The sequence below is a fragment of the Peromyscus eremicus genome, chromosome X (genome assembly GCF_949786415.1).
Source record: "Peromyscus eremicus chromosome X, PerEre_H2_v1, whole genome shotgun sequence".
Taxonomy (NCBI): Eukaryota; Metazoa; Chordata; class Mammalia; order Rodentia; family Cricetidae; genus Peromyscus; species Peromyscus eremicus.
Window position 1 is genome coordinate 36,048,431 of NC_081439.1, and position 25,664 is coordinate 36,074,094.

General features: G+C 34.3%; 1 protein-coding gene across 1 annotated transcript in view; it reads right to left on the minus strand.

The window, feature by feature from the left end:
* Window positions 1–25,664, minus strand: part of Cfap47 (cilia and flagella associated protein 47) — a 264,376-nt gene that overhangs the window by 115,805 nt on the left and 122,907 nt on the right. The window contains exons 33-40 of the mRNA XM_059250611.1: window positions 24,552–24,744; window positions 19,199–19,296; window positions 18,798–18,914; window positions 11,326–11,460; window positions 7,650–7,765; window positions 5,297–5,447; window positions 3,680–3,768; window positions 1,405–1,485 (exon numbers count right to left, since the gene is read on the minus strand). Of these exons, the coding sequence (XP_059106594.1) occupies window positions 1,405–1,485; window positions 3,680–3,768; window positions 5,297–5,447; window positions 7,650–7,765; window positions 11,326–11,460; window positions 18,798–18,914; window positions 19,199–19,296; window positions 24,552–24,744 (980 nt within the window). The remainder of the gene's footprint in view (window positions 1–1,404; window positions 1,486–3,679; window positions 3,769–5,296; window positions 5,448–7,649; window positions 7,766–11,325; window positions 11,461–18,797; window positions 18,915–19,198; window positions 19,297–24,551; window positions 24,745–25,664) is intronic.

The window sequence follows — 25,664 nt, forward strand, 5'->3', positions numbered from 1 at the left end:
ATATGTAAGCCACAGTTCCCTTGCTGAGAAATTTGGTTTTTACATTTTATGTGATTAAAACGTTGAAAAAATCCCCACTGATTCTTATAGACATCACTTAAAAATAATATAGATTTTCCATGCAAAATATTCTCTAAGTTTCATATTCTCACATAACTTTCTCATTGTAGAAGTGCAATATTGTACTGTGATTAGAGAGGAGAAATTTAAATAAATTTTTTAAAAAATATATATTGTTCTTCTTGATAGTCTAATGATTAAATTTATACTGTAGGATAATACTGAGATAACATATTTACATGAGTCAACATACTTATATGGTAGGCTATATTAACTTTTATAAATTTTAGGCCTACTACATCATACTTTCATTCTGTTCATGATTTTAAATTCATTTCACAACATTTTCTTTGTGTCTGGAAATTTGTTTAAAAAATACTCTTTTCACCGAGTGGTGGTGGTACACGCCTTTAATTCCAGCACTTGGGAGGCAGAGGCAGGTGGATCTCTGTGAGTTCAAGGCCAGCCTGGCCTACAGAGTAAGTTCCAGGAAAGGCTCCAAAGCTACACAGAGAAACATGTCTCCAAAAAAATTTTTAAAAAAATACTCTTTTCACTTTTTTCATCAGAGAAGACTTAGAAAAAGAACTAAGAAAATATATTAAGCAAAAAGCAAATACATGAAACAGAATAATCCAAAACTTTTAGAAATATGGTAAACACATTTCCTTTGGTTGTGCTTCTTGGTGAGTGGATCATTATTTTGGTGGGTACTTTCAAAATACCCTTTGTAGAAAAAAATAATTTCATTAATTATTGTATACTTGCTCATTTCATTTTTTTATATTTAGGAAGGATACATTAGAAAATAGTGTCCTTACTGGTAACTTTGCAGTCAAGAGCTTTGATCAAATTATGCACGTTAAAAGATACACAAGGGCTGGAGAGATGGCTCAGCCATTAAAGGCTAAGGCTCCCAACCAAAAGGACAAGAAAACAATGAAACATGACAACTTTGTGATACAAAAATTCCTATGTTGTATTTCAAATCATGTAATTAAATTTTCTCATTCATTAATTTTTTTATGGTGTTGGGTTTTTATGTTTAGATACTACAACTCTAAAGTATAAGTTTTTACTGTTAATATGAAAAGAATATATTACAGCTATTTAAGCAAAATCTATTATCACAAAGAGTCTCTTATTCAAGCAAGAAACTGAAAAATATAAAAATACAGAATTATTGGATCAAATGTTTTAAAGCATACTTGTGTGTCATCCTTAAAAACTAACATAAGATCCCCTATTCAAATGCAGGCTATCTTAGCCAGAAGAATAGGTAGGCCATCTGGCCTAGGAATTCTCCCACTTCCTCAGTATAAGTATAAAATCAAAGCTGCTTACTCTGGGATCACAGTAGCTTTGGAAGACGAAGTTATTTGTGATGGCAAGTACATAAGTGTTGTGGATTCCACAAGAATAACACTGAAATAAATATAGAAAGAATTATTTCCAATTGTAATGTAAAAAATTCAGATAACAACAAACCACGGTTCCCTTTCATTTTTTCTCATCATCTATTTTTACAGAGTGTACATATGTGCTCGCTCATTCTGCAACTCAAAGGATATATTAGGGAAAAGGGAAAACCTCAAACAGAAACACGTGAAATATTTATATAGAAAATAAAATTAAAATAAAATACAAATAAACAGGCCTTCGGGAGACAGAACTAGTATTCAAAATGAGCATAACACATAGAAACTATGAAACATAAACATCTTGTTGAGTCATTGGCTAAAGTGTCATCGATCAGTCTGCCAAACATTATAGACTTTTGCTAATGTTACTGGTTACCCTCTATCACCTGATAGAAGGCTCTTTTTCTAAAGATACAAATTACTTATGACATTGAAGACATCAACCTTATGCCAACTAGAAGCTTCACCCCTACTGACTTGGGTGTTCATGGAGCTGGAAGGTACTATGCATGCTACTCAAGGGAAAAAAAAAAAACATCCCTATCACCCAGCTACAAACCCCATTACAGTAGTAACACAAATATTAGAGGAGTAACTAAACACTATCTAGTTGAATTTAAGGCCCATTCCATAAGATGGAAGCCATACCTGATACTGTTAACATAGCCAAGAACCTGAGACTAGACAGATCATGGACCTAGGAAAAAACCTACTACTATTAGTCTGCAGTAATAGTAACAATAAAATGACTCCTAAAGATATATTACTATACCCATAGATCAGGGTATTGTTCACCTTTTACCAGAGAAGTTTCTTGCTGCAAAAGATGGAAATTAACAGAGAGGCCCACAACTAGGTGATGTGTAGAGTGAGAGACTCCGGAGCACTCATCCCTAAGTGGGATGTGTTGAACAAGTTGCAGGGATCTATGTGTAAGAGGAGGAAGAAAAATTGCAAGAACCAGAGGTTGCAGATGACTCTAAAGAAACAATGTCTTCCAAATGCAACAGGAAGGATACATATGTAAACACACAGAGACTGTGACATCAATGCCTGCAAAAGTCCCAGTCAGACACAGGCACAGAGATGAAGCAGAACTGAAAACATAGCCCCATCTCTAACCAAGATACTATTTGTAGCTGATATCTGCTGAAAAAAGGAAAATCAGTTTCCTCCCTTGGAGTGACACTAGATATATAGACCACACTCCAGTATAGGTCTCATGCTCATGAATAGTTGGCCAACACAACTCTGTGATTTTTGTGCACTTTCTGTATTTTTTTGTTTTGGTTTTATACTTTTTAATTATTTGATATACATTTTTGTTTTTTTTTTGGGGGGGGCATAAAGTTGGGAGGGTAGGAAGGATCTAGAAGTTAGGGGAGAGGAAAAGTATATAATCAAAATATGTTGTATGAAAATTTTTAAAGACAGTAAATAAAAAAGAGAAAAATATGAAAAATGTAAAGAAACAAGAAACAGATGACTGAAAATGTCTGTGACTCAGATATCATATTTACCAGGAAACAAATTCAAACTAATTATAACACATGCCTTCAAAGAACTACAGAAATGTACTAAAGAAATAAAAGTATGAGGCTAATGTAGCATTGAATATGGAACATCAAAAAAGACTATAAAAAAGAACCAGAAAGATATTCTGCAGTTGGAGATGAAAACAGATATAAGAAATTTGCTGAAGAGCTCAATAGTAAATTTGAATTTATGTAGATATGGAAATGATAAATTCACAAATAACTATTTCAGTAAAATATATTTTGTTTAATCAATCATTATTGATAATAAATTTTTAAAAGCCTGAAGACAGAGTGATTCAAAATGTTTCAAATCGCCAAATATTAATAAGTTATCAAATGAAAAACACAAAGCATTTTATATTCTATTGACACTTTCTGTCCAAATGCATAAATTACATGCGTCTAATTTCTAGATTTGATCTATTTTAGAAGGAAACTAATTTTCTTTTTCTCAGCAGATATCAGCTACAAATAGTATCTTGGTTAGAGATGGAGCTTTGTGTCCAATTCTACTACATCTCTGTGCCAGGATTTTGTCTGACACTGATGTCACAGTTCACAGGAATATAAAGAATATAAACACATGCAATTTCTCCTCAAAAGAATCATGTTGAATATAATGGTGAACTACAAGAAATTTACATTAAAACAGCAACTTACCGAAAATCTCCACCCACTGAAAAGGGATTTTTAACATTCACAGTGACTTCTTTCCATTGATAACATGGAGATTTGCATTTTAGAATATCCTAAAGTAAAAAAAATTCACAACAAATAATAATGTCAAAACCCAGAATATCTTTAATTATTAAATGCAACCTCAAAAATCTACTGTCCACTGGATTATAACAATAATTAATAAAATTATTTCCCCAAAAAATATTATACTATTAAAATTCACATGAGATAAAATGTATTTATCTTATACTTATCCATAATATGCTAATAATTAAAATATTTGCTTTGAATGTCTCTTAAATTGATCTCCTTCAAACTGATTTCGTAAATGAATAATGATTTCAGAAATAATCAGACATGATTTCTATCTGTAAGTTTTATGTATACATATATGTGTATATATATATATATATATATTAGAAATTTTACAATTATGAACATTCATGACTCTGTCTTCAATACTTTCTCCATTACAATGTAATATACTTCCTTTTGACCTGAGTGGGAAGAGGAGGCTGTAATCAGAGCTGCACAGCATTCAGGCATTTAGTTTTCAGGCTTTCTCTCCCTTAATGAAGTTAATGATGGGATAAAATCAACCATCCCACTGAACTGCATGTGACAAAGTAATACAATGTTTGAGAGAATATGTGAAAGAATTGAGAGATGTGAAGTGTTCATTATTAAAGAGGAAACTGGAAAAAAAACAATGTATCATAGTCTAGTATCATTCCTAGTAAGTCAGTCTGTCCATGTGAGCATCTTGGTGCTCTTTTCTAATGTGACTACCAATTAATACTTTGAATTATTCTTTGTACTTCATACTTTGGCTTTGTACACTCAAAAGTTTTGTTTTGTTTTTTGATAATATACACAGAAACCTGGCAACAACAAATTTGCTTGTCTTTACCATTTATCCATGGCAGCAAGTAATATTTAAACAAGATGTCTATAAAAGTATTCCAATGTATTTCTTCCCCGTATTTTGAGATATGAACATGTAGAATTCAGTCAAGAACAACATAATCCTTCAATAAATGTAGTATTAACATGAACCTCATAATGGATTGACTCTACAGAACACACAAGTTAAAATGATGAATGCCCAGTTAGAAAGATGATGGAGCATGTAAAGGTGCTTGCTGCCAAGCTTTTTAACCATTTATTGAGGAGGTATGCAGGTAGCAAGTGCCACATAGAAGGAGAAAACTACCTCCTGCAAGCTGTCCTCTGACTTCCATCATGCTGTGGCACACATGTTAACATAGATGTGCAAGCATCCGCATGTGTATGTGCATGCACCACACACACACACACACACACACACACACACACACACACACACACAATATATATAAAATTAAAAGTTATATTAAAAGTTGATAAATGTCTGTAGCAGCAAAACGTTTGGTGAATCAACTCCAAACTTTCAGTGCCCTCACCCCACAACCTTAAATTACAAAGCTGGATGGCACATAATAGATGACCTAAAGGACTAAGAGCTGAACCAAGACAAACAGGCAAGAATAATCATGGTGGGACATTACAGGGGCTGGGGAACAGGAGAAAAAGCATACAAAATAAGTTCAGTTTACTCACAATTGCTTTAAAATTCAGTACTTCTCCTTTCAGAGCAAAAGCCACCGTACTGCCTCCTACTCCACCCTTGGGTTTTGAAATTAATAATAGTGTAGCTTCAGCAGGATGGAGGAAACGACTTAAAAATTTCACAACGAGGACAATTTGTTTTCTGTTTAATAAAAAATAAAAGAGATAACACTTTACTGAAATAAAAGACAATTAAATATATATTAGGTACAGATCAAGTTTAGTACCTGAACGGTATCCACTTTTGTGAAAAATTAAACAACATTCAAGCATGAAGTCATCTGTATAATCTACATTTAACTATCAAGTATATGTATAATATATTATATATTGGATCGTCTAGCAGGGAACAATATGAAATTATATATATTTTGTATGAAGTTATGAGTACATTTTTGTCTGTAAACTCCTAGTCATGTCCTGTACTTGTTCTTGGTTATATGGAGTGAACAAAAAAAACATTTAACAAAAATTACTGAATTAAAATAATACCTCAGGCAAAGTTTGGAAAATACAATCTGATAATGTTAAATAGAAGTAATATGTTAGATAATTGACAAAAAAATCAATTAAAAGATGAAATTAAAAAAAATGTATCCAGGTGTTTTCTTTTTTAAGATGTCATATATAGTATAACATGTAGTCTAACTGCAGAGTCTACAGCTGTGGACAAGATACTATTCACCCGTTTATAGAAAAATGCTGACACAGGGCCACATTTTGACAGCTTAAGTGCTCTGCTAGAAGCCTTGAAAGGAAGCACGCAGAACCTTTTGAAACAAAAGGCTTACGAAGCACAAGAACATTTCTTGGAAGCTATCCCAGTCTCATGGGTTGTGAACAGCTAGGAGGCTTGCTAACTCACACTCTTTAGAATAGTTACAGGGTTTGAAACAGTAGCAGAGTACTATGAAATTGCCTCTTCTCATCTATCATGCAGTCAATTTTGTTCTCTTCTGGTTTTCTCTTGTACAAGGTAGATAAGTAGCACTTTATGCTTTTCTCTTTTCATGTAAGTAATGGACTTTGAATTAAAAATAAGCTGGGTCTTCACGAATGAATACAAGTAATAAATACCAGGGATACTTTACCACTGACTTTTACTCTCGCTTTTAGAATAATTAGCATTATATATAATGTTCAGTTCTTTTGTCCTGCACATTATCACTTATTATAAACTCTCTTAAGGTAAAAATGTTGATAATGAAATAGTTTTCCTTGCTGTCAAGCCTTGGCCTAATTGCTAGTCTGTGGAACCGCTGATTAATGGTTGAGATGAGGTAGAAGCAAAGGGAAAAGTTAGAGATTGCATTTACAAATCATAAGAAATACACAAAATATATTTTGTAGGGAAAAATCACAGCCCACATACAACAGGAGGACTTTTATTCAGATATGTCCACACTAATTTAAATTTTGTGCAAATGGGCTATTATATAAGACTCATAGGCTGGAATTTCATCAAAAAATAAAAAGCTATTCATATTGAAGTCATTTCTGGGGTGTAGAAGCTCAAATTTGGTTCAAGAATACCATGTTGAATTAAGGATTTTCTATATAATGCTTATAGTCCATTAGTTCAATTTACTCATTCAATTTGTATTTATAAATAATCTTCAGTGAGTCAGGAACTGTTTTAGGCTTATGAGACACAGTAATTAGATAAAGTATATAATTCTTAATCTCCTGAACTATCCAACTATAGTGCATGGATGAGTATAAAACATCACTTAAAAGATTTGAGAAAAGGAATCATGTATTCCTTTATATGTCATAATTAGAATCATGTGGTGTATATATCCACCTAGATATTTATCTACAATCTATACAGGCACAATAACTATGAGTGGATAAAGAAATATGGTTACATCAGTGCTTTTTGGAAGCAGAATTTTAAAACTTTTACTCATTTTCATCTTCATTCTTCCATCGCTTCTAAATTTCAATCATAATAATAATAATATAATAATCGGAAACTATACACAATGTAACATGTATATTATAAAATGTTATATAATGTTAGTAAGTTGCATTTCCTTCATGAACCAGACTTGTGCTATATAAACAAAGAATTTATAATGTTAACATGATGGCCCATATACACACAAATTAAAATAAAATTAGTTAAATACATGCATAAAATTAGCTGCTTTGTATTGTTAGAAATATTTTGACAAAATTAAAGAGGAATCTCAGAAACATAAATATGTTATTTCTGAGTGAAAACTCTTTCTAATGTACCTATCAATTTAGAGAAATTGAAGTCACATCTTAATAATTATTATACATATTAAATGCCTAGGTTTGACAAGTTCAATAAGTTAGAATATTTTGTAACACTCACTTTGGGGAAATTGTTACAACATTCCCTGTCTGGGCGAGACAGAAGTCAGCAGCATCTCTTCCAACAATTGTAGCCGTATACACTAAATTTTTCAAGCTTGGATTTTTGACTAATATCTATGTAGACAGAGAAGATGGTACAAAGAAGATTAAAACTAATATCATTTCTTAGTTTTAACACAGAAAGTTAGACATTCAGCACATAAACGTACTCAGCTTAATATATACTATATTAACTGGAAGGAATAAAACAATATTAGACTTTGCGTATGTGTTGGACAGGGCTTGCTACATAGCCCAGGCTCTGGAAATTATTCTCTTTCAGTTTCAGCCTCCCTAGTGATGAAATGAATGACCTTCTAAACTACAGACTTGGTGTTTAATGATAGTACTTCTATCTATCTGTGTGATTTATCAGATTGAAGAAGGATCTTCTAATATTTTATATGACAATTCAAAGTCCTAAAACTAACAACTTAGATTTAATTTTTATTTGGGAGTAAAATTATTGGAAGATTTTTAAGCGAAACTAGCATAATTTAGTTTCCATAAAAGGAAAAATTTTCAGATCAGTGAAGAACATTTTCTAAGGAGTTTAAGTTTGAAGACCTATCCAGGATAGAAATGACTGTGTCCTGGTCTAAAAGGAGTTTAACTAGGTATTATCTGAACTAGAAACATGGAGAGTATTAAAAAAGAAGTAGAAAAGGAAGAGGAAGAAGAGAAGGAAGAGGACAGTTACTTCACTATTAGGGAGTATATTTATTTAAAATGTTACAATAAAGTATATGCAAATATGATAGAAAGCCAAGAAAATAATATAGAAACACAGGGTAAGGATTTGGAGACTTGGAAGAGGGAACAAACAGAATCTCAAAAAATAACAATTAAAAAAAAAGAACAGCCTGAAGCTTTCAAATGCTAACCTTCCAGCAGGCAACCCTCAAACTATTTGTCACAGTATAGTGAAAGTGAGGCAGAAGAACAGCTTGGGGCTTGTAACTTCTAGGTTAAAGATGAACCTATGATGAGAACTTTAAGTTAGCTAAAGAGAAAACTGATGGCATGGAATACAATTAGCTATTCATTACTGGCCTAAAGCTAACAAAATCTAAAGAGATGGCTCATCTGCCAGGTAACTTTGATGAAGAAAGTTAGCAATCTCGTATTCCAAACGTTGAAGCTGCCATTTGGCCTACACTGGACCACCTTAAGGTGACTACAAAGGCAGACGACAAATAATGAAACAGAGTTCATTAATTCTTCTTTGGTTGACCTGAGATTGAAGAGGGCAGGTTTTTTGTTTATTTGTTTGTTTTTGTTTTTGTTTTTTGCTATCAATGTGCATGTCTTCTTGGGAGGAACATAGTTTTTATACTCATTTCACTAAAAAGAATAAATTTTCTGCTTATTGGCTAGCTATCATAGTTCTAGTTACTATGAAGGTTGTGAGTGAAAAGGTATCAACAGTCTAATCTACTTGTGCCAGGAAAGACTGAATGCAGGGATGCAGGACTGCACAAAGAGCTGAGAATAAGTGATGGATGAGTATACAACTCTAACAAAACATTGTAAGTCTCAGGAATCTTGAAGAAGAGGAGACTGAAAAGAATGTAAGAGCTTGGAGGCATGGAGAAGAACTGGGAAGTGCCATATTCTGAACAAGACACAGTCTGTGTGATCATAAGTGGCAGCACTTGCTGATGCCTGAACTGAGTCTGCCACAAGAATGGAGGAGAGGTTCAAGAGGACCTACCCCTTACTACTGAATTATTTGCTACTGATAGAGTCAGGGAAAAGGGAGTCATTGTCTTTAATTGTGTACCCACTGGTGATTCCCCCAGGCTCCAGTGGATAGTTCCAAATCAATGGTCACAAAGATAACCCTGTTTAAACTAAAATGGCCACAAAACTAAAGCAAAGCTCATCAATCTTGGGAGGACTGCTAGGGATATTAGAAGATTGAGAGGGTTAGAGGGAGATCAAAGAGGGAGTGGGAAAACATTCATAAGAATGTATTATATACACATGTAAATTGTCAAAGCAATAAATATTTATTAGAAAATAAACAAGACAGGTACAAGCAGAACAGGACTCTGGGAAATCAGAGTTATTGTTCATATCCTGGTCTGTTGGCCTTGCTAGTCTCATAATGTATTTATTTCATTACTTTTATTTCATTGCAAGCCTACAAATTTCTCCTCTGGTATCTATTTTATCTTCTGGAAAATTTTCCTAGGAGAGGCATCTCTAATCTTTGGCTATCTTACCCAAGTATCAATATGATTTTCCAAGCTCTATGAAAATATGATTTTCCAAGCTCTATGAAAATATAAAGAAAAAGGATGGGGATTTTCTCCCTGATTGAATTCTAGTCCATCCCCTTTGAGCTCAGTTTTAGCTCAGGCTTATATTTTTGAGCATGTTCTCAAGAACACAATTTTAGGAAGATTCTTGATAACTCACTTTATCCAGAATCTTCTACCTCTGAAATCTGATCAACCTTTATAATAGAACACAATCCTTATCCTCTACTCTTTCTCAGAAAATGTTTGCTCCTCTTCCCCCCAAGAATCTTAGTAAGATAGATTAGCCAGAATCTTCCTTCACTTCTGGTGTTTCCTCTTAGTAACTCTTCATTCATTGACCATCCTCTCTCTCCTTGATTACAAATTTTTATTTTTTATTTTTATAATCAGAGTTAGTCTCAAATACCTACAATGACAATCCTGTAAAATGTCTAGATTATCATTTTAAACCAATCCTGTATAACTCTGTCTTATAATTTTAAACAAGTGTCATGAATATGTTTCTTTAATAACATGTAAGAATATTATGGAAAGTGAAGACCTACAAGAGAGAAATTTGGTAAAAGGTATTATTGTTCAAGTTAGAGTCGGGAAATTATAACTCTGAATCAATAGGGAAAAGACAATGGCATGCACAGTTCCTGTAAATCATAAAGAATATGGTAAAGATTTGGAGAAAAGAAAATTAACCTTAGTTTAATAGATATTTTGATAACTACCAGAATAAGTGCACTAATGCTAATAATTTCTGTCTTTAGTTTTCACTAAGGATTTAAGGACCCATATTGTTTAACAACATACAGATATCATTTATAACTTAACAAGAAATTTTTGGTGCTCTGTTTTATAATATATGTATGTACTTATATAAATATGCATGCATGCATGTATGTATTTATAATTCATGTACTAGTATACCAAATGCTTTTAAATCTCAGAGAATTAAGTAATACTCGTTTTAAGAAGAAAACTTTGAAGGCCACAGCAGATTCATTATGAACTTTTAATGTTTTATAATTCCGGAACTTCCACAGCTAGCACTGACATTTTAATGGTGACAAACAGCTTCAGCATTTTACAATAGATATGTGACACAAAGGTTTTTGACCAATTTGTCATTATAATGTTCTTTTCAACTTTATAATCAGTTTGTTTAAACACAAACTTCAATTTCATGTGAATAACCACAGAAAATGACTATAATCTGTGTTTTACCAATGAACACTGCTGTTATTTACTGCTTTCAACATTCTATGATTCTCAAACTTATAATAGAACTTATATTTAATTTATAAAAGCCATTGAAAGACCTTTAAATATTTTGGACTGTAGATGGATTAGTGGGGATAGTTCCAAAGATCCTCTTACCTGTCCCAACACAACATCATACAGAGTACAAGGGAATGACACCACCTTCTTGGGGAGGTATGTAGGTAGCCTTTCATACATGTAGACACAGAGCATTAGCATCAACACTGGGTTTGGATCACATATGTCAATGGCCTAAGTTTACAGGAGAAAGACATAAGTTATAGGATATCCATATAAAACAGAGTAAATGAAGTATAATAGTTATTGAATTACTTCAAAATATTCCAAAGTGTTTCTAATCAACAATGAAAAGAAAATACAGATATAAAAACAGAATAATATTCTTAATGGGAAGCATCTGACATACTAAAGGATGAGTTAAGACATAATCAGAATGCTGACTTCATAGCTTCAAAGACTGCATAAACGAGATCCAAAGCTCAGAAAAATATCCTATCATAGAAATCCTGATTCATGTGGATAAACTGACACCTTTGATTTAAAATACTAAATAATGTAATGTAAAATATGACAAGTATGACACATATTACTAAGCATAGCAAGCAACTTTCAAGGAAGGCCCATAGGAGACAGTGGCACATGAAATTAATCTTATAGAGTATTATGACTTTAAGTATGTTTTGTCTAGTATGAGGGACATACATTCTATCAGAAAGGAAAAAAATTAACTCATAGTGAAGGTATAAAGAAGCATACATACACACACACACACACACACACACACACACACACACACACACACACACACCAAAACCTATGGTTCTAGATAGATGGGCTTGATAGATGAAAAAGTATAATAAGACAAGAAGCAACAAATTCAGGCAGACTAAGAGCCATTGGAGAACTACTTTATCCACAAGAAACAAAAGCAACTATTTAGAAAATGCAATTGTAGTTATAAACAGGGAAATTTGTTATGGCTCTCTCTGAACTGATCAGAAATAAAAGTCCCAAATTACAGAGGTATAATGAGGATAATAAACAGTCACAGAATCAGGAAGAGAATAAGGAAGAATTTCATCTCTTTCTCCTAGGGAAAAGATAGAATTGTATGAAAGACTATTCATAGCAAAGTACTATTAGAAATGGTAAGAGGTAGAGACTCTTGTTTAGTAACTTAGCTATGTTCAGTATATGTGGCCCTCTGCACTTCCACTGAAATTGAGATAAAGATCTGTTGTGACTCAGCACAAACTCATGTTCGCAAACAAAAATGATTTGCACTCATCCTGGCAGTGTGAGTCTGATCTAACATACTATGCAATAGACAGTGAAATTGGATGGTCATTTTCAGAGAACAATTGTTATCAGGCAGTCCAGTTTCCTCATACTCTTTTCTTTCTTTAGAAGGGAAAAAAAGGTTGTTCTTCTTTTATCAATTATGAATACTTGCTAATGAAGGGATGAAGATGTATGGTGTGAATGAAAATTCCTGAAAAGAAGCAGTGTCTGGCAGAGACTGGTTGACTAATTAGAAAAGTATGTCAGTACTATGGGAGAGATTGGAATGCTGCAAGTCCAGGGGCCATTTATCTTATCTTAAGCTAAGTTGACCTCCAGATTCCTTATGGACCTTTGTGTCAGAACTAACATCTTGTGACTAATGGATGGAAACCTTTTAGAATTTGTTAACCTAGCAGACCACTTGCTCCCACCAACGAAAAGGTTATACGGCATCTTAGGCCTACAGAAAACTTTCCTCCATCTCACTCTATCTGCCAATCTAATGTACCTACCAATGCATTTGAAATTTGCCTTGGTTTATGGCTTGCTTTGCTCTGAAGACTATAAAACTTCATAAAAATGCTTTCATATTGGAATATGGAATTGGGGTAATCTAAATCTAGGTTGTGATCATAATTATCCCCAAGAGGATAATTGAGAGAAAACTTGGAAATACACCAGGATCTCAAAGTTTAACTTTTTTATATAATTTCAATAGTGATAGTAATGGAAAATGAATACAGAAAAGTATTTGAATTTAATAATATAAGGTAAAAATGAGGGAATTTAATTCTTGCATTAATTTTTAAACTCTAAAACGATAAATTTTAAAAAGGTCTCAACTTGGCATGCATATTAGGGAACCCTGTGATCTGATGTTTATGGAGCTATCTAGTAAGAACAGTGATACATTCGTTAGAGAAAAGAGGAACATTAGCAGAGCTCCATGCCAGACTCAGGTCTGGCATATACAAATGTCTTTCAAAACCTATTTCACTTTTAACAACATTAAAATATATAGGTGGAAATTATTTCAAAAATTAATCTTTGACACATATGTAAGAGAATGGAAATCTAGCAATTTAGTAAATGAAAATGTTTAATTGAATGGGAAAATATATGTAATAAGATATTTAAAAAAAGGAATCGTGATGATCTCAGTACCAACACATACATCTACATCACAGCTCCTGTATCTATGGCTCAGGGAACATACCAAAAGAGAAGGCAAAAAGATTACTATAGCCAGAATAGCAGAAGTCTGTTGTCTCCTCTAAATACCTGCATAAACAAGACCAGAATAATAGTAATATCAATGGAAATACAAAAGTCCTTAGATTTGGTTGCCTGCTTGGTACTCCTGGAAAATGGTAGAACTTTAAAAAATAAAGATTTGTGGAAGGTCATGGGAAAATGGGAAGGGGTCATACTTTAAAAAGAGATTATAGTATCTTGTTCTCTTCTTCTTATGACTCCCAGGTAAAAGGATAAGCATTTGCTTTATCTTATGTGCCCACCATGACATACTGTCCTTTCTAGAAGAAGGAACCATATGATTTTAGACTGTAACCTCCAGCAGCATGAGTCTAAATAAACCCTTCTCATTGTAATTAGATCAATTATCTCATTATAGTGATGAGAAATTGGCTGACTCATTAACAAGATTTTTTTAATAATATGACAAAAAAAGTCACAAAAAATCCAAGTTGTTTTACACATTGCTATTCTCTTGCCTACCTCAAGTCATTTCATCAGATTGAGGTTCATGATCAGCAACTAGATCTGATGCTGTCTTTGTTCATAATTAATTTTAAATGCCTCAATGTTTGGGTTATAAAAAGCTTTCATATTACACATCAACTAGTTTTAGAAGTCTCCAGTGAAATATTTGCAGCTCCACAAAGACTAATGCTGTTTATTACCATAGTTACTTCACCCTTTCATGTACACAATCAGTACAAATTGTGATTTGGTCAATGTGATGTTTTAAATAGGAATGGCCCCATAGAATCAAATGCTTGGCCCATAGGGAGTAACACTAATGGAGGAATGGCCTTGTTGGAGTAGGTATGGCCTTGTTGGAAGAAGTGTGTCACTATGGGGGAGGGCTTTGGAGTCTCATATGCTCAAGCTATACCCAGTGTGGACACAGTCTCCTGCTACCTGAGGATCAAGATGTGGAAATCTAAGCTCCTTCACCAGCACCATGTCTGCCTGCATGCCACCATATCCTTCCTCTGTGATAATGGACTAAGCCTCTAAATCTGTAAGTGAGGCTCAATTAAATGTTTTCCTTTATAGGAGTTGTCATGGTCATCATGTTTCTTTACAGCAATAAAAACCAATATTCTATTTCTTTCATCTAGCAGTGGCTTATCCAAAAGCCTGTGAAGTAATTTTGTTTCATGATATGCAATGAGAAAAAAAACTATGGGTCTAGTGGAAAATACTCATCTTTTTTTTAAAAGAAGCAACATAAGAGGTGTTGTTGATTAAATGAAGGTCTAGTTGTTTAACTCTTAGGTGACAATACCAGCAAAAATCATGATTCTTAGTGTGTATGCTTGAAATAATGTCAGCATGCTAAAAATTGCTGAGGAACAATGAACCTGGATAACTTAGCTTAAATTCTCAATATTTGGCTCTAGAACTTTTCTGCTTGATTTTATCTTACTAAAAATGCTGAATTATTTTCAAATAACTTTATGCTCACCAATTTTCTGAGATAAGAGTAACATATATAACAACAAAAAAGCAAGCCAACATTTAGTGACAAAATCAGCCTAATTAATTCATCCTTAGTGCCATAATTAATTGTTGAATTCCATACAACCTATACACATTTTATTAGATTTATCTTTTGGCATGCATCTTACCTGACACTGAACAAGTACAGCAACCTCAGTCTAAATAAAAATCGTATTTATTTATTTATATTATATAAATTATGTATAAATATAATATATACACACATATCAGATAGTAGGATATGACTTGTCCAGCAGATTTTTCAGTTATAACAAAAAACATAATGAAGAAGTATAAACATTAATAACAACCTCCAGGGCTTAATTTAATAGGATCAAAATGTGAACTAGTATAAGCACTGTCTTACTTAAGGTTTTTATTGCTGTGAAGAGACAGCATGACCACAGGAACTCCTATAAGGGAAAACATTTAATTGGGACTAACTTACAGTTCAGAGCTTTAGACCATTATCTTCATGGCAGGTGGTGTATAGGCAAACATGGTGATGCAGAAGTTCTATATTTTGATGCTCAGACATCAGGAAGTGAACTGTTTGTCACACTGGATGTAGCTGAAGCATATAAGACATCAAATCCTGACCCCACACTGACATACATTCCCCAACAAGGCCATACCTACTCCAACAAGGCCACACCTCCTAATAATGCCATTCCCTATGAGCCAAGAATTCAAACAAACTAGTCAAAGCACATTTCACGACCTATCCTCCATCAGCTTGTAGCCATATCATAATGCAAAAATGCACTCAGAACAATTTCAAAAGTCCCCTTAGTCTATAACAGTCTCAAACTTATTTAAAAGTCTGAAGTTCAAAATCTCTTCCGAGATTCATGCAATCTCTTAACTGTAATCCTGTATAAAATAAAAATCAAAAAGCAGATTACATACTTCCAACATACAATGGAACAGGATATATATTACCATTCCAAAACATAGGGAAGGGAACATAGTGGAATAGTGGACCAAAGCAAGAATGTAAACCATCTGGGCAAACTCCAAATTTTGCATATTCATGTCTGATGTCAGAACGCTCATCACATCTCCACCTCCTTTCAGCTTTGATGATTGCAACATACTTCTTTCTTTGGGGCTGTTTCCACTCCTGTTAGTAGCTTTCCTCCACAGGTGTCTCTAACATCTTTGGATCTCCAAGACAATCCAGACTTCAACATCACAGCTTCACACAATGGCCTTTCTGGGTTTCCATGCAGGAAAACCCCTGCCACACACTTGGACTAGGTGACTTTCCATAGTCACAGAAGAATATTCCATAAACCCTTTCTTCTATCCCTGACTCTAAAACCTAAATTATGTGGCCAAAACCACCAAGTTCTGCTGCTTGCTTGGGCTGGAACATGGTCTGCTGGTTCAATTACATCTTCACTGGCTTTCTGTTTTTGATGGTTTCCTTCACTGCCTAAGCTTGGCTGTCCTGAAACTACTGGATCTGTAGACCAGACTGGCCTCATACTCAAAGATTCACTTGCCTCTGCATGCAGAGTGCTGCAATTAAAAGGCTTGCACCAAAATGCCAGGACCTAAGCTGTTCGCTTTCACAAGTTGGAAGCTTAGCTGGGTGGAGTTCTTCCTTGAGGTCATCACTCACTTTACTCCATTTCTAATAGGTTATCTCACTGACTAGAGGACTTAGAGTCATTCTACTTCCTAGTGCCCCATTTCAGTCTGTACATTTTGCATTTTTCCTTGCTCAGCTTGCACCTTTTCCTTATAAATCTTCATTAGAGTTAATACTAATAACTACAAGACACAGTCAATACTAGGCTGTTTTGAGATTTCCTCTGCCAATGGAACTAATCCAAAACTCTTTACTTCAGCCTCAGGCAAACTTTTTACACAAGGGCAACAAGCAGCCACATATTTCACCAAAATACCACAAAACCAGTCTCTAGGCAACATACTAACATTCTTCTCTAAATCCTCTTGAGCTAGGCCCCCAAAGTTCAAATCACCCTCGACCACACTGTCTTCCATGTTCCTACTAGAATGGTCCATTAAGTCTCACTAAAAGTGTTCAACTTCTTTTCTAATCTATAGTCCCAAAGTCCATATTCCTCCAAACAAAATCATGATGTAGCCTATTACAGCAATACCCTAGTTCCTGGTATCAGCTTCTGTCTTAGTTAGGGTTTCTATTACTGTGAAGAGACACCACGACCACAAGAATTCTTATAAAGGAAAAAAATTTAATAGGGCTAGCTTATAGCTCAGAGGTTTAGTCCATTATCTTCATGGCAGGTGGCATGCAGGCAGACATGCTGCTAGAGAAGGAGTTGAGTGTTCTACATCTTGATCCTCAGGCAACAGAAAGTGTACTGTTTAACACATTGGGCCTAGCTTAATCATCTGAGACTTCAAAGCCCACCCCGCCCCCCCAGTGACACACTTCTTCCAACAAAGCCACACCTACTCCAAAATGGCAACACCACCTAATAGTGCCACTCCCTGTGGGCCAAGCATTCAAACACATGACTCTATGTGGGCCATTCCTATTCAAATCACAAGCACCAACACTGATTCATTACTAGTCTGTTAACTTGGCAGTGATATTTTGAAACCTGTCTTTAACTTGATATATCAGTGCTTATACAAAGTTATTCACTGAAACTAGCTGAAAAAAAAGTTATCTGTTTTATCAAATTGTTGACAATTACTCCACATTTTTATCTTGCAGATATTTAATTTTTGAAGTATTTTTTGTCTATGCAATAAAATTAACATCTTGAGTAAACATATGGGATGAAATTTTAAAGAGAAATTACAGTGGACAATCAACTAAATTCTCCAAGGGCAGATATTTCTTGTGAATGCAAACCACATTTTCAAGAGCTCGCTTAGTACCAAGCATTCCATATAACTTTTCCTGGGTTCCTTATAAGAATATCTTGTCTCTTGAAATCTAATTCTAATTTCTATGTTTCCTGTAGTAGTCAAGTGTTCATCTTCTGTAAGCATCTTGGTCATTAGGAATTCATACGACCTTTGAAAATATAAGTATGATTTAACCATCTCTGTATCTTTGAAATGTTCTATCTGGATGTATTCATGGAGGAGGTTTAACAATTGGTGGGAACTATAAAAATTGTATAGTTAACATTCTTATATTATGCTTTTTACTAAAAATTCAACTATTGTGGGGCTGGAGAGATGGCTCAGAGTTTAAGAGCACTGACTGCTCTTCCAGAGGTTCTGAGTTCAATTCCCAGCACCCACATGGTGGCTCACAACCATCTGTAATGAGATCTGGCACCCTCTCCTGTCTACATAATAAATAAATAAATCTTTAAAAAAAATTCAACCACTGTAAAATAATTCACTGACATAGTATTTACAGTTTCTTCTTATATCTCTCCCAATAAAAATGAATGTAAATATCAGATCTGGTGTAAAATGACTTTGGTATGCAAGCAACTTTAACAAAGGGATATTATAAATTAATAAATGAAGCAATGAAATTCATAAACTCTGAAAATCATCTGTGATACAAAGATACTCACCTGTATGTTCAAATCAAAGCCAATTTCCCGAAGACTATTTATAATAATCAAGCAATTGTGCAAATACTGTTCGGGACGCTTTGGTCGTGTGTACATATTTACAAAATGAGACTCAATCTGGAAGTTAAAGCAAAGAGCTTTAATGAAAGGAATAATAAAACAGATACATGTAAGTTTTTTTGTAGTGCAACAAAGGATCATTTGGATCTTAGCATCTGAAACAGAATATTGCACACAGCACTTAAGACTAAACAAAAAGGCAATGCTAGGCAGTAACATTCATGTATTTCAGTCAGAATTAAGACATTTAAGGAAGCAGTTTACAGGAAATAAACTTCAACTCTTAATCGCTAACTTTCCTCAGACAGGAAACTACCATTGGACAATGAACTAACCCTTACCAAAAATGGGCAGTATGCTGCCAGCTGTGTAGCAAAAACAAGGCCATCAAAAAGGTCTGTGTCAAAATTCACTATCCATCTCTCGGAAGGAACATCATCTATTTTGAAAAAAGGAAAAAAATAACAATATTTTAACACTGTTGTGATATGTCTTATAGCAATTTGAAGAAGAAAGAAAACTACGCCTTTATTTAAAAAATACGATTTTCATGAATATTCAGTATGAAAGTTACTGGCAACCTGGCACAATTAGTCACCTGGGAGTAGTCTCAATAAGAGAGTGTATTTGGTGGATTGGCTATGAGAATGTCTGTGCATACAGAACTGTCTAATTACACTAAGGAAGTAGGGACACCTGGCTAACTACCGCAGACACCATTCTCTGGTCAGAGTGCTGGAAGGTGTTTGAGTAGAAAACATAAACATATTATGCATGCACTCATTTCTCTCAGTTCTTTAATACAGATGCAATGTGAGTATGTGTTTGAAGTTCCTGCCTTGACTTCCCCACAATGATGGACTATAATCCAGTATATTTTCTTTACTTCTAATTTGCTTTTAGTAAAATTATTTCAGCAGAGCAACAGAAATGAAACTAAAGCACTATGAAATATATCCATATGGCTTAAAACCAACTACAAGATGTCTCTTATTCCTACATGAGCCACTCTGAAAAACATGATTTTATGTACTAACAGAACAGAAATCTGGTACTTTACATTGTTCACCTTTCCTTCCTTCATCCCTCCTCCTCTTTTTGAAGGAGCCTCATGTAGCCCAAGGTGTCCTTGGATTATCCCTATATGGGAAGATGACTTTGAAGTCTGACTCTACTGCTTCTACCTTTGAAGTGCTGAGATTTCAGACTTATGTCACCAAACCCTTTTATATATATTATTTTTATTACTTCGTTCAAATGGTTGGCCAGTGATGAACAACATGCATTAGTTCTGAGGCTCAAAAGACATGTTATTCCTTTAAATTCTATGGTATTAACAAAGGATTATTTGTTGAAGAAATTCTTCAACATGTGGGACATTTATAAGATGGAGATTTATGGCTTAAATACATCAAAACTAGACTATGAAAAATTATATGAGTAAGAAGAGTACCAAAAAGAAGTCTCAATTACAAATGGGTTACTCTACTGAAAATGGAAGAAGAAGGGAAAGTATCTGGGTACCAGGCATATATCTTGGTGAAGTGATTAGACAGAGCTCATTGCTATTGTTGAACACAATATTTCATTATTTTTAAACTTTCCAAAAAGGCACAGATTCTTTATAGTTTTTGTATCCTCTCATTTGAAATCAAATGGGATAATGGTAAGCATCAGATAACCTCCAATTTCTTCTCTCATTCTTATTTCCCGTGAAGAAGAAATGAAAAAGGCTATGTTCTGGACATGTTCGTGTTAATTTCACAAATCAAATTTGGATTACATCTGAAACACCTGGTTTTCTCTTGGACCACAGATGTCCAATATACTTTACAAAAACTTTGGTACTTTTTCACCCACAACTTCAGTATTAAATATTTCAGTAAGATTTCTAAAGCACTGTACCCTATAAAATTATTCTATGAAATGCAGATTAACAGAAATCTTCAACCAATACAGAACAAATAATGATAACAAATATATTCAGTTCTCCAGCTTGAAGTATAACTGACAAATAAAATTATATTCATGTTAAGTGAATATGGTATTTTGGTTTATGGGCATCTCCTGCAATGACTTCTAAAATCAAGATAATTGACATTTCAGGAACTTCACATAGTTACCATTGTGTGTGTATGTGTTTATAGTATCTGATAAAAGTACTTATCTTAATTTGTAACCCAGGTTTTTCAAGAAAAGTAATTTGCTTTTATTTTTCTATGAACTGGAAGCTGTGATATATTTGATCTGGCAATTGTAACTTGCTAGCCATTGACACTAACCGTGGACCAGTTAGTTAGCAGTGGGGATAAATTTCATTTACCAGATAGCAAATTCTCGTGAATGAGTTTATCTGTCAGTGTTTGGTATTTATTTCAAGCTCATTATATGTCTCAAAAGTCCTCAGTGAAATCTAACCCTGACAATCTATAGCAACAAAATACCTGACAAAAGCAATTTGGGGCAGATTTCATGGCAAGAAGGGAACAAAAGCTAAAACAGGCAGTGGCTTGTCACACTGCATCCACAGTCAGGAAGTAGAGAACAATGACTACTAGTTCTCAGAATGATTTCTTCCTTTTATCCTAGCCCATGGAATTGTGATACTAGATGTGGTATTATGGCCTTAGTTAACCTAATCCAGATAATTCTTCAAAGGAATGCCCAGCCTTTTTTTCTAGTTGATTTTAGATAATAAATAACAAACATCATCTCTACCACTTGTCAACTTGATACCCAATCATATCACATTTAAACGATTATCTTCTACTTTTTGACATCATAGTTTAATAACTATCTCATAATATAAAATACATACAGTTCAATATTAAAAATATCCAGTCTTTAAAAGACACAATACACACAAAGTGTAATGGTCAGGTTTCTTCTGAGACTAAATCAATCACTTAAATATGAGTTTCTATAACACACAAAAAAGAAACTCCTAATGTATAATGGCATGGAATAAACTTTCCAATTCTAAAAGGGAGGAAGGAGGCATAACAAAGAATGATTAGAACAAATCAAGACTGAAACCCAGCAAAAAAACAAACAAACAAACAAACAAAAAAACCACCAAATCCTGCAGCTCTGTGGTAGGACATCACAAATTTATGATAAAAATCCACTGGGATCCAACAAGCTTTGGGGGGGGGGTGTCTCACCACTCCATTTCTGCCATCTGCAGTCTATATTGCTTCTGGGCCTCTCCTTGGCCGACACCCTATGCTCCTAGCATCACCAACATGTGTCTGGTGACTTTACAGTTTCATATACTGTCTTCTCATGGCCTCCTTGTAAGCACTCTAACCCTGCTACATATTGCTCAGTCTCATTAGCTCTCTGAAAGCATGGAGCAAGACTAAATAACCCTTTCAGTCTTAGCTCATTCATTATTATCAAGACAGTACAACAAAGAAAATAGTGCTTATTTTTGTGCCAACTTGAGATGTAGCTTGCTGCCTCCATTGGACCACAATGCCATAGGCCTCTGTAAGCCTTTCAGGGTGATCCTGAGGAAGTATATCTTTAGGCAGTTGCATTTGAACAGGGAATTTTTTTCACAAACATTCCCAGCCCAGGCTTATCTCCCTTCAAATGATTTGGGTTTTTGCAAAATGACTCCATTCATGGATGGGATCTTGCCCTACAGTGATCTTTCCTATTGCCTACATTTAAACTTATTTCTGAATTTTTCCTCACCAAAAATGAAACTGTGGTCTCTAGGCCCTTCATGCTTTTCTTGCTGGTGTATAGTTGACTTTCACTAGATAGCTAACCACCCCACTTTCTACTGGTTTCAAGTTGCATCTAAAAAGAAAATATCCAGGTTATTATATCATTTCTTCCTGAAAGTACTTGTTCCTTCTTGGATTTACCCTGCAATTACACCTTTAGTTTAGGTTTTGCTGTTATAAGCATAGGAGCTTTTTTTCCCCAGGCTCTCTACCTGTACCTGTAGAAAAAAATGGTACTGACAGGTTTTTTTGTTTCTTTGTTTCTTTGTTTGTCTTTTTCCAATCCATCACAACTTTGGAATTGCTTTGGTATAAAACCAACTTGTCAAAATCCAGCAGGCACGGATCGGTGCTGCTCAAGTATGGCTTTCAATAGGAAGAGGATGAAGTGCTTTCTAGGACAAAGTTGAGAAGAGGTAAAAACAAAACTTTATCCTTTGTCAAAAATCAGGTGTGCATAGGTGTGTGGATTTCTCAGGGTCTTTGATTCCACTTCATTGATCCATGTGTCTGTTTTTATGCCAATATCAGAAGAGTGAGCAGAAAGATTGTAAGGACCAGAGCAACAGTGATTTTCAGTAAGATTGTGTCTCCTAGTAATATCAGAAGCTACAACCATAAAATCTCACCAACATGACTACCAAAATATGAAACAAGGACATCAGATACACCAAAGTGAATGGGGGAAGCCTAGGAGGCCTCAACCCTACATAAACAATGAACTACAGTTAACCAAGGAATGTTGAGCCTGGGAAAAATTACCTTTCTCAGGGAAGAGCATACCTATTGGTTATCCAATAACAAATGATCAACCCTGAAATTATATATACTACTAACACTATAAAGATTGAGCAAGTTGTACTTTGAATTTAGAAATAAACACACAGACACACAGACAGACAGACAGACAGACACACACACACACACACACCACACACACACACGTATGTAATAACAAATAATGAAAAACAAAAAAAAGAGGCCATGAATTGGAAAGAAATCAGGGAGAGGCATATGGTAGGGTTTGGAGTGAAGAAAGGAAAGAAGAATGATGTCAGTATAGTATAATCTCAAAAAAAAGGATTAATTTTACAGTGAGACTGTACCAAAGAAGCCCTAAGTGACAAGGGGGGAACCAGATAAACAGATACATGTTATGTTGGGGAAATTTTATTCAAATACTAATAAAGAACAGGAGAAAAACAGAGTGAACTTTATGTTGCTTTGGAGAGAATGTTAGGTAATAATGTCTTCAATTTATGAGGAAATACAATTCAAAGTCTTACAAGAAACCAAACTCTACAATCTTCTGCTTAGTTCTGTGGCTTGGATTGAACTTCAAGGGTTGAATATTAGCAAATTCTACTCTGAGCACAAAAGATTTGCATGTTTTCTGAGGGAAAGAGGTAATTTAAAACCAAAAATGTATTTCCACACATTTCCATTTAATACAGTTAATGCTAAGGACAAAAGAAGAAGTGTATAGCTATATTAGAAACAAGACCTAGAACTAGGCTCTTGGTAGAGAATTCAACATAGCTGTTTATTGGGGAACAGATAAATATGTTTGTGTAAGAGCTTATCATGATCTATTCACTAAAGAATTCATGAAACATTATTTTCACAAAGTGATACCCAATAGGACCCTCATAAATAAAATGCAAACTATGTTTAATAGTTTACACACTGAAAATGCTAGCAGCAATGTTAGGGATGTCTTTAATATCCAAATTTCCAGAACATGTCTATATACATTTCATCACTACTCCTCACAAATATACTAAAATCTTTTCTTACTATCTCACCTTGAAGATCATGAAATGAAATCCCTCTTAAATAACACAGAATAAATCATGTAATTAGTTTAGAATCCATAGATTCTGAGTGTGGTTCCATGGCCCCTTTTATATTAATTTTAACATTGCCAATTATAACTATTTAAAGAAAAAAATCATACCACTTTTATTGTTTTTCCATATAATATTTCGATGACTCTCATAATTTGTATTCAACCAACTAAGTAGAATCCTTTCAGAATTAGAATATATGTTGCTGGATGTAAAACAAGGGTTGATTTTGGATTTATTCTCCCCATGTATAGGCGGAACAGAATTGTAGCAATGTGGTGTCACCCGAGATAGAATCATAACCTGGAATTTTGAAAGAAATAGTTACTAGACTCAGATGGAAAATAAATTCACATTTGAAAAGTTAATTACCCCAAGTAGATAAGTAAGGGAAGATACTAGTATTTTCGGGTTAATGTACCTTCTCAGGAATAAGAGAATAGAAGAAAGATGTGCCACTCGTGGTCATTTTCAGTCTTCAACTTCTTGCTTGAATGCCATTTATACTATGGAGATCCTTACTATGCAACTTGTAATAAGACACTTCTTACTTAATTTAAAAAAAGCTATATTTGACGACACATCTGTTAGAATGCCAATTCATTAATTTGCCATGGTTTTCTTTTTACTACAGTTCACAAACTTAAAATTTTAAGTATCAAGAAGCTTAGCCATCTGTACTAGTTAATTTTCTTTGTTTTACTTATTTATTTGTATTACTTACTTTTCTTGCTATAACAAAATATCTGAAAAGAGTCATTTAGGGAAAAAGAGCTTTATATTGGCTCACAGTTTTAGGCATAGTGAGTCACTGTACCCCAAAACACGAGAAAACTGGTCACATTTTAACCAGAGTTAGGAAGCAGATACAGATGAATGCTGGTACTCAAATTGCTTTATTTTTTATTCCAGTCTGAACCGTAGCCTATGTATTGGTATTGCCTATATTTAGAAAAAGCTTCTCAGCTTAATTTGCCTAATCTAGATATTCTCTCCCAGACATGTCCAGAGGTTTTTATTCCAGATACTATCAATTTGACAGTCATTAACCAGTATACCACTCAAAATACAGTTTGATATAAAACTTACTGGACATTTTTGTTGGGTGGTTGGTGACAGGGTCTCATGGATCTCTAGTTGGCCTCTACCTGGTACTGTAGCCAAGGCTGGCCTTGCACTCCTGATTTGCCTGCCTCTCCCTCCTAAATTGGGAATATAGGTAT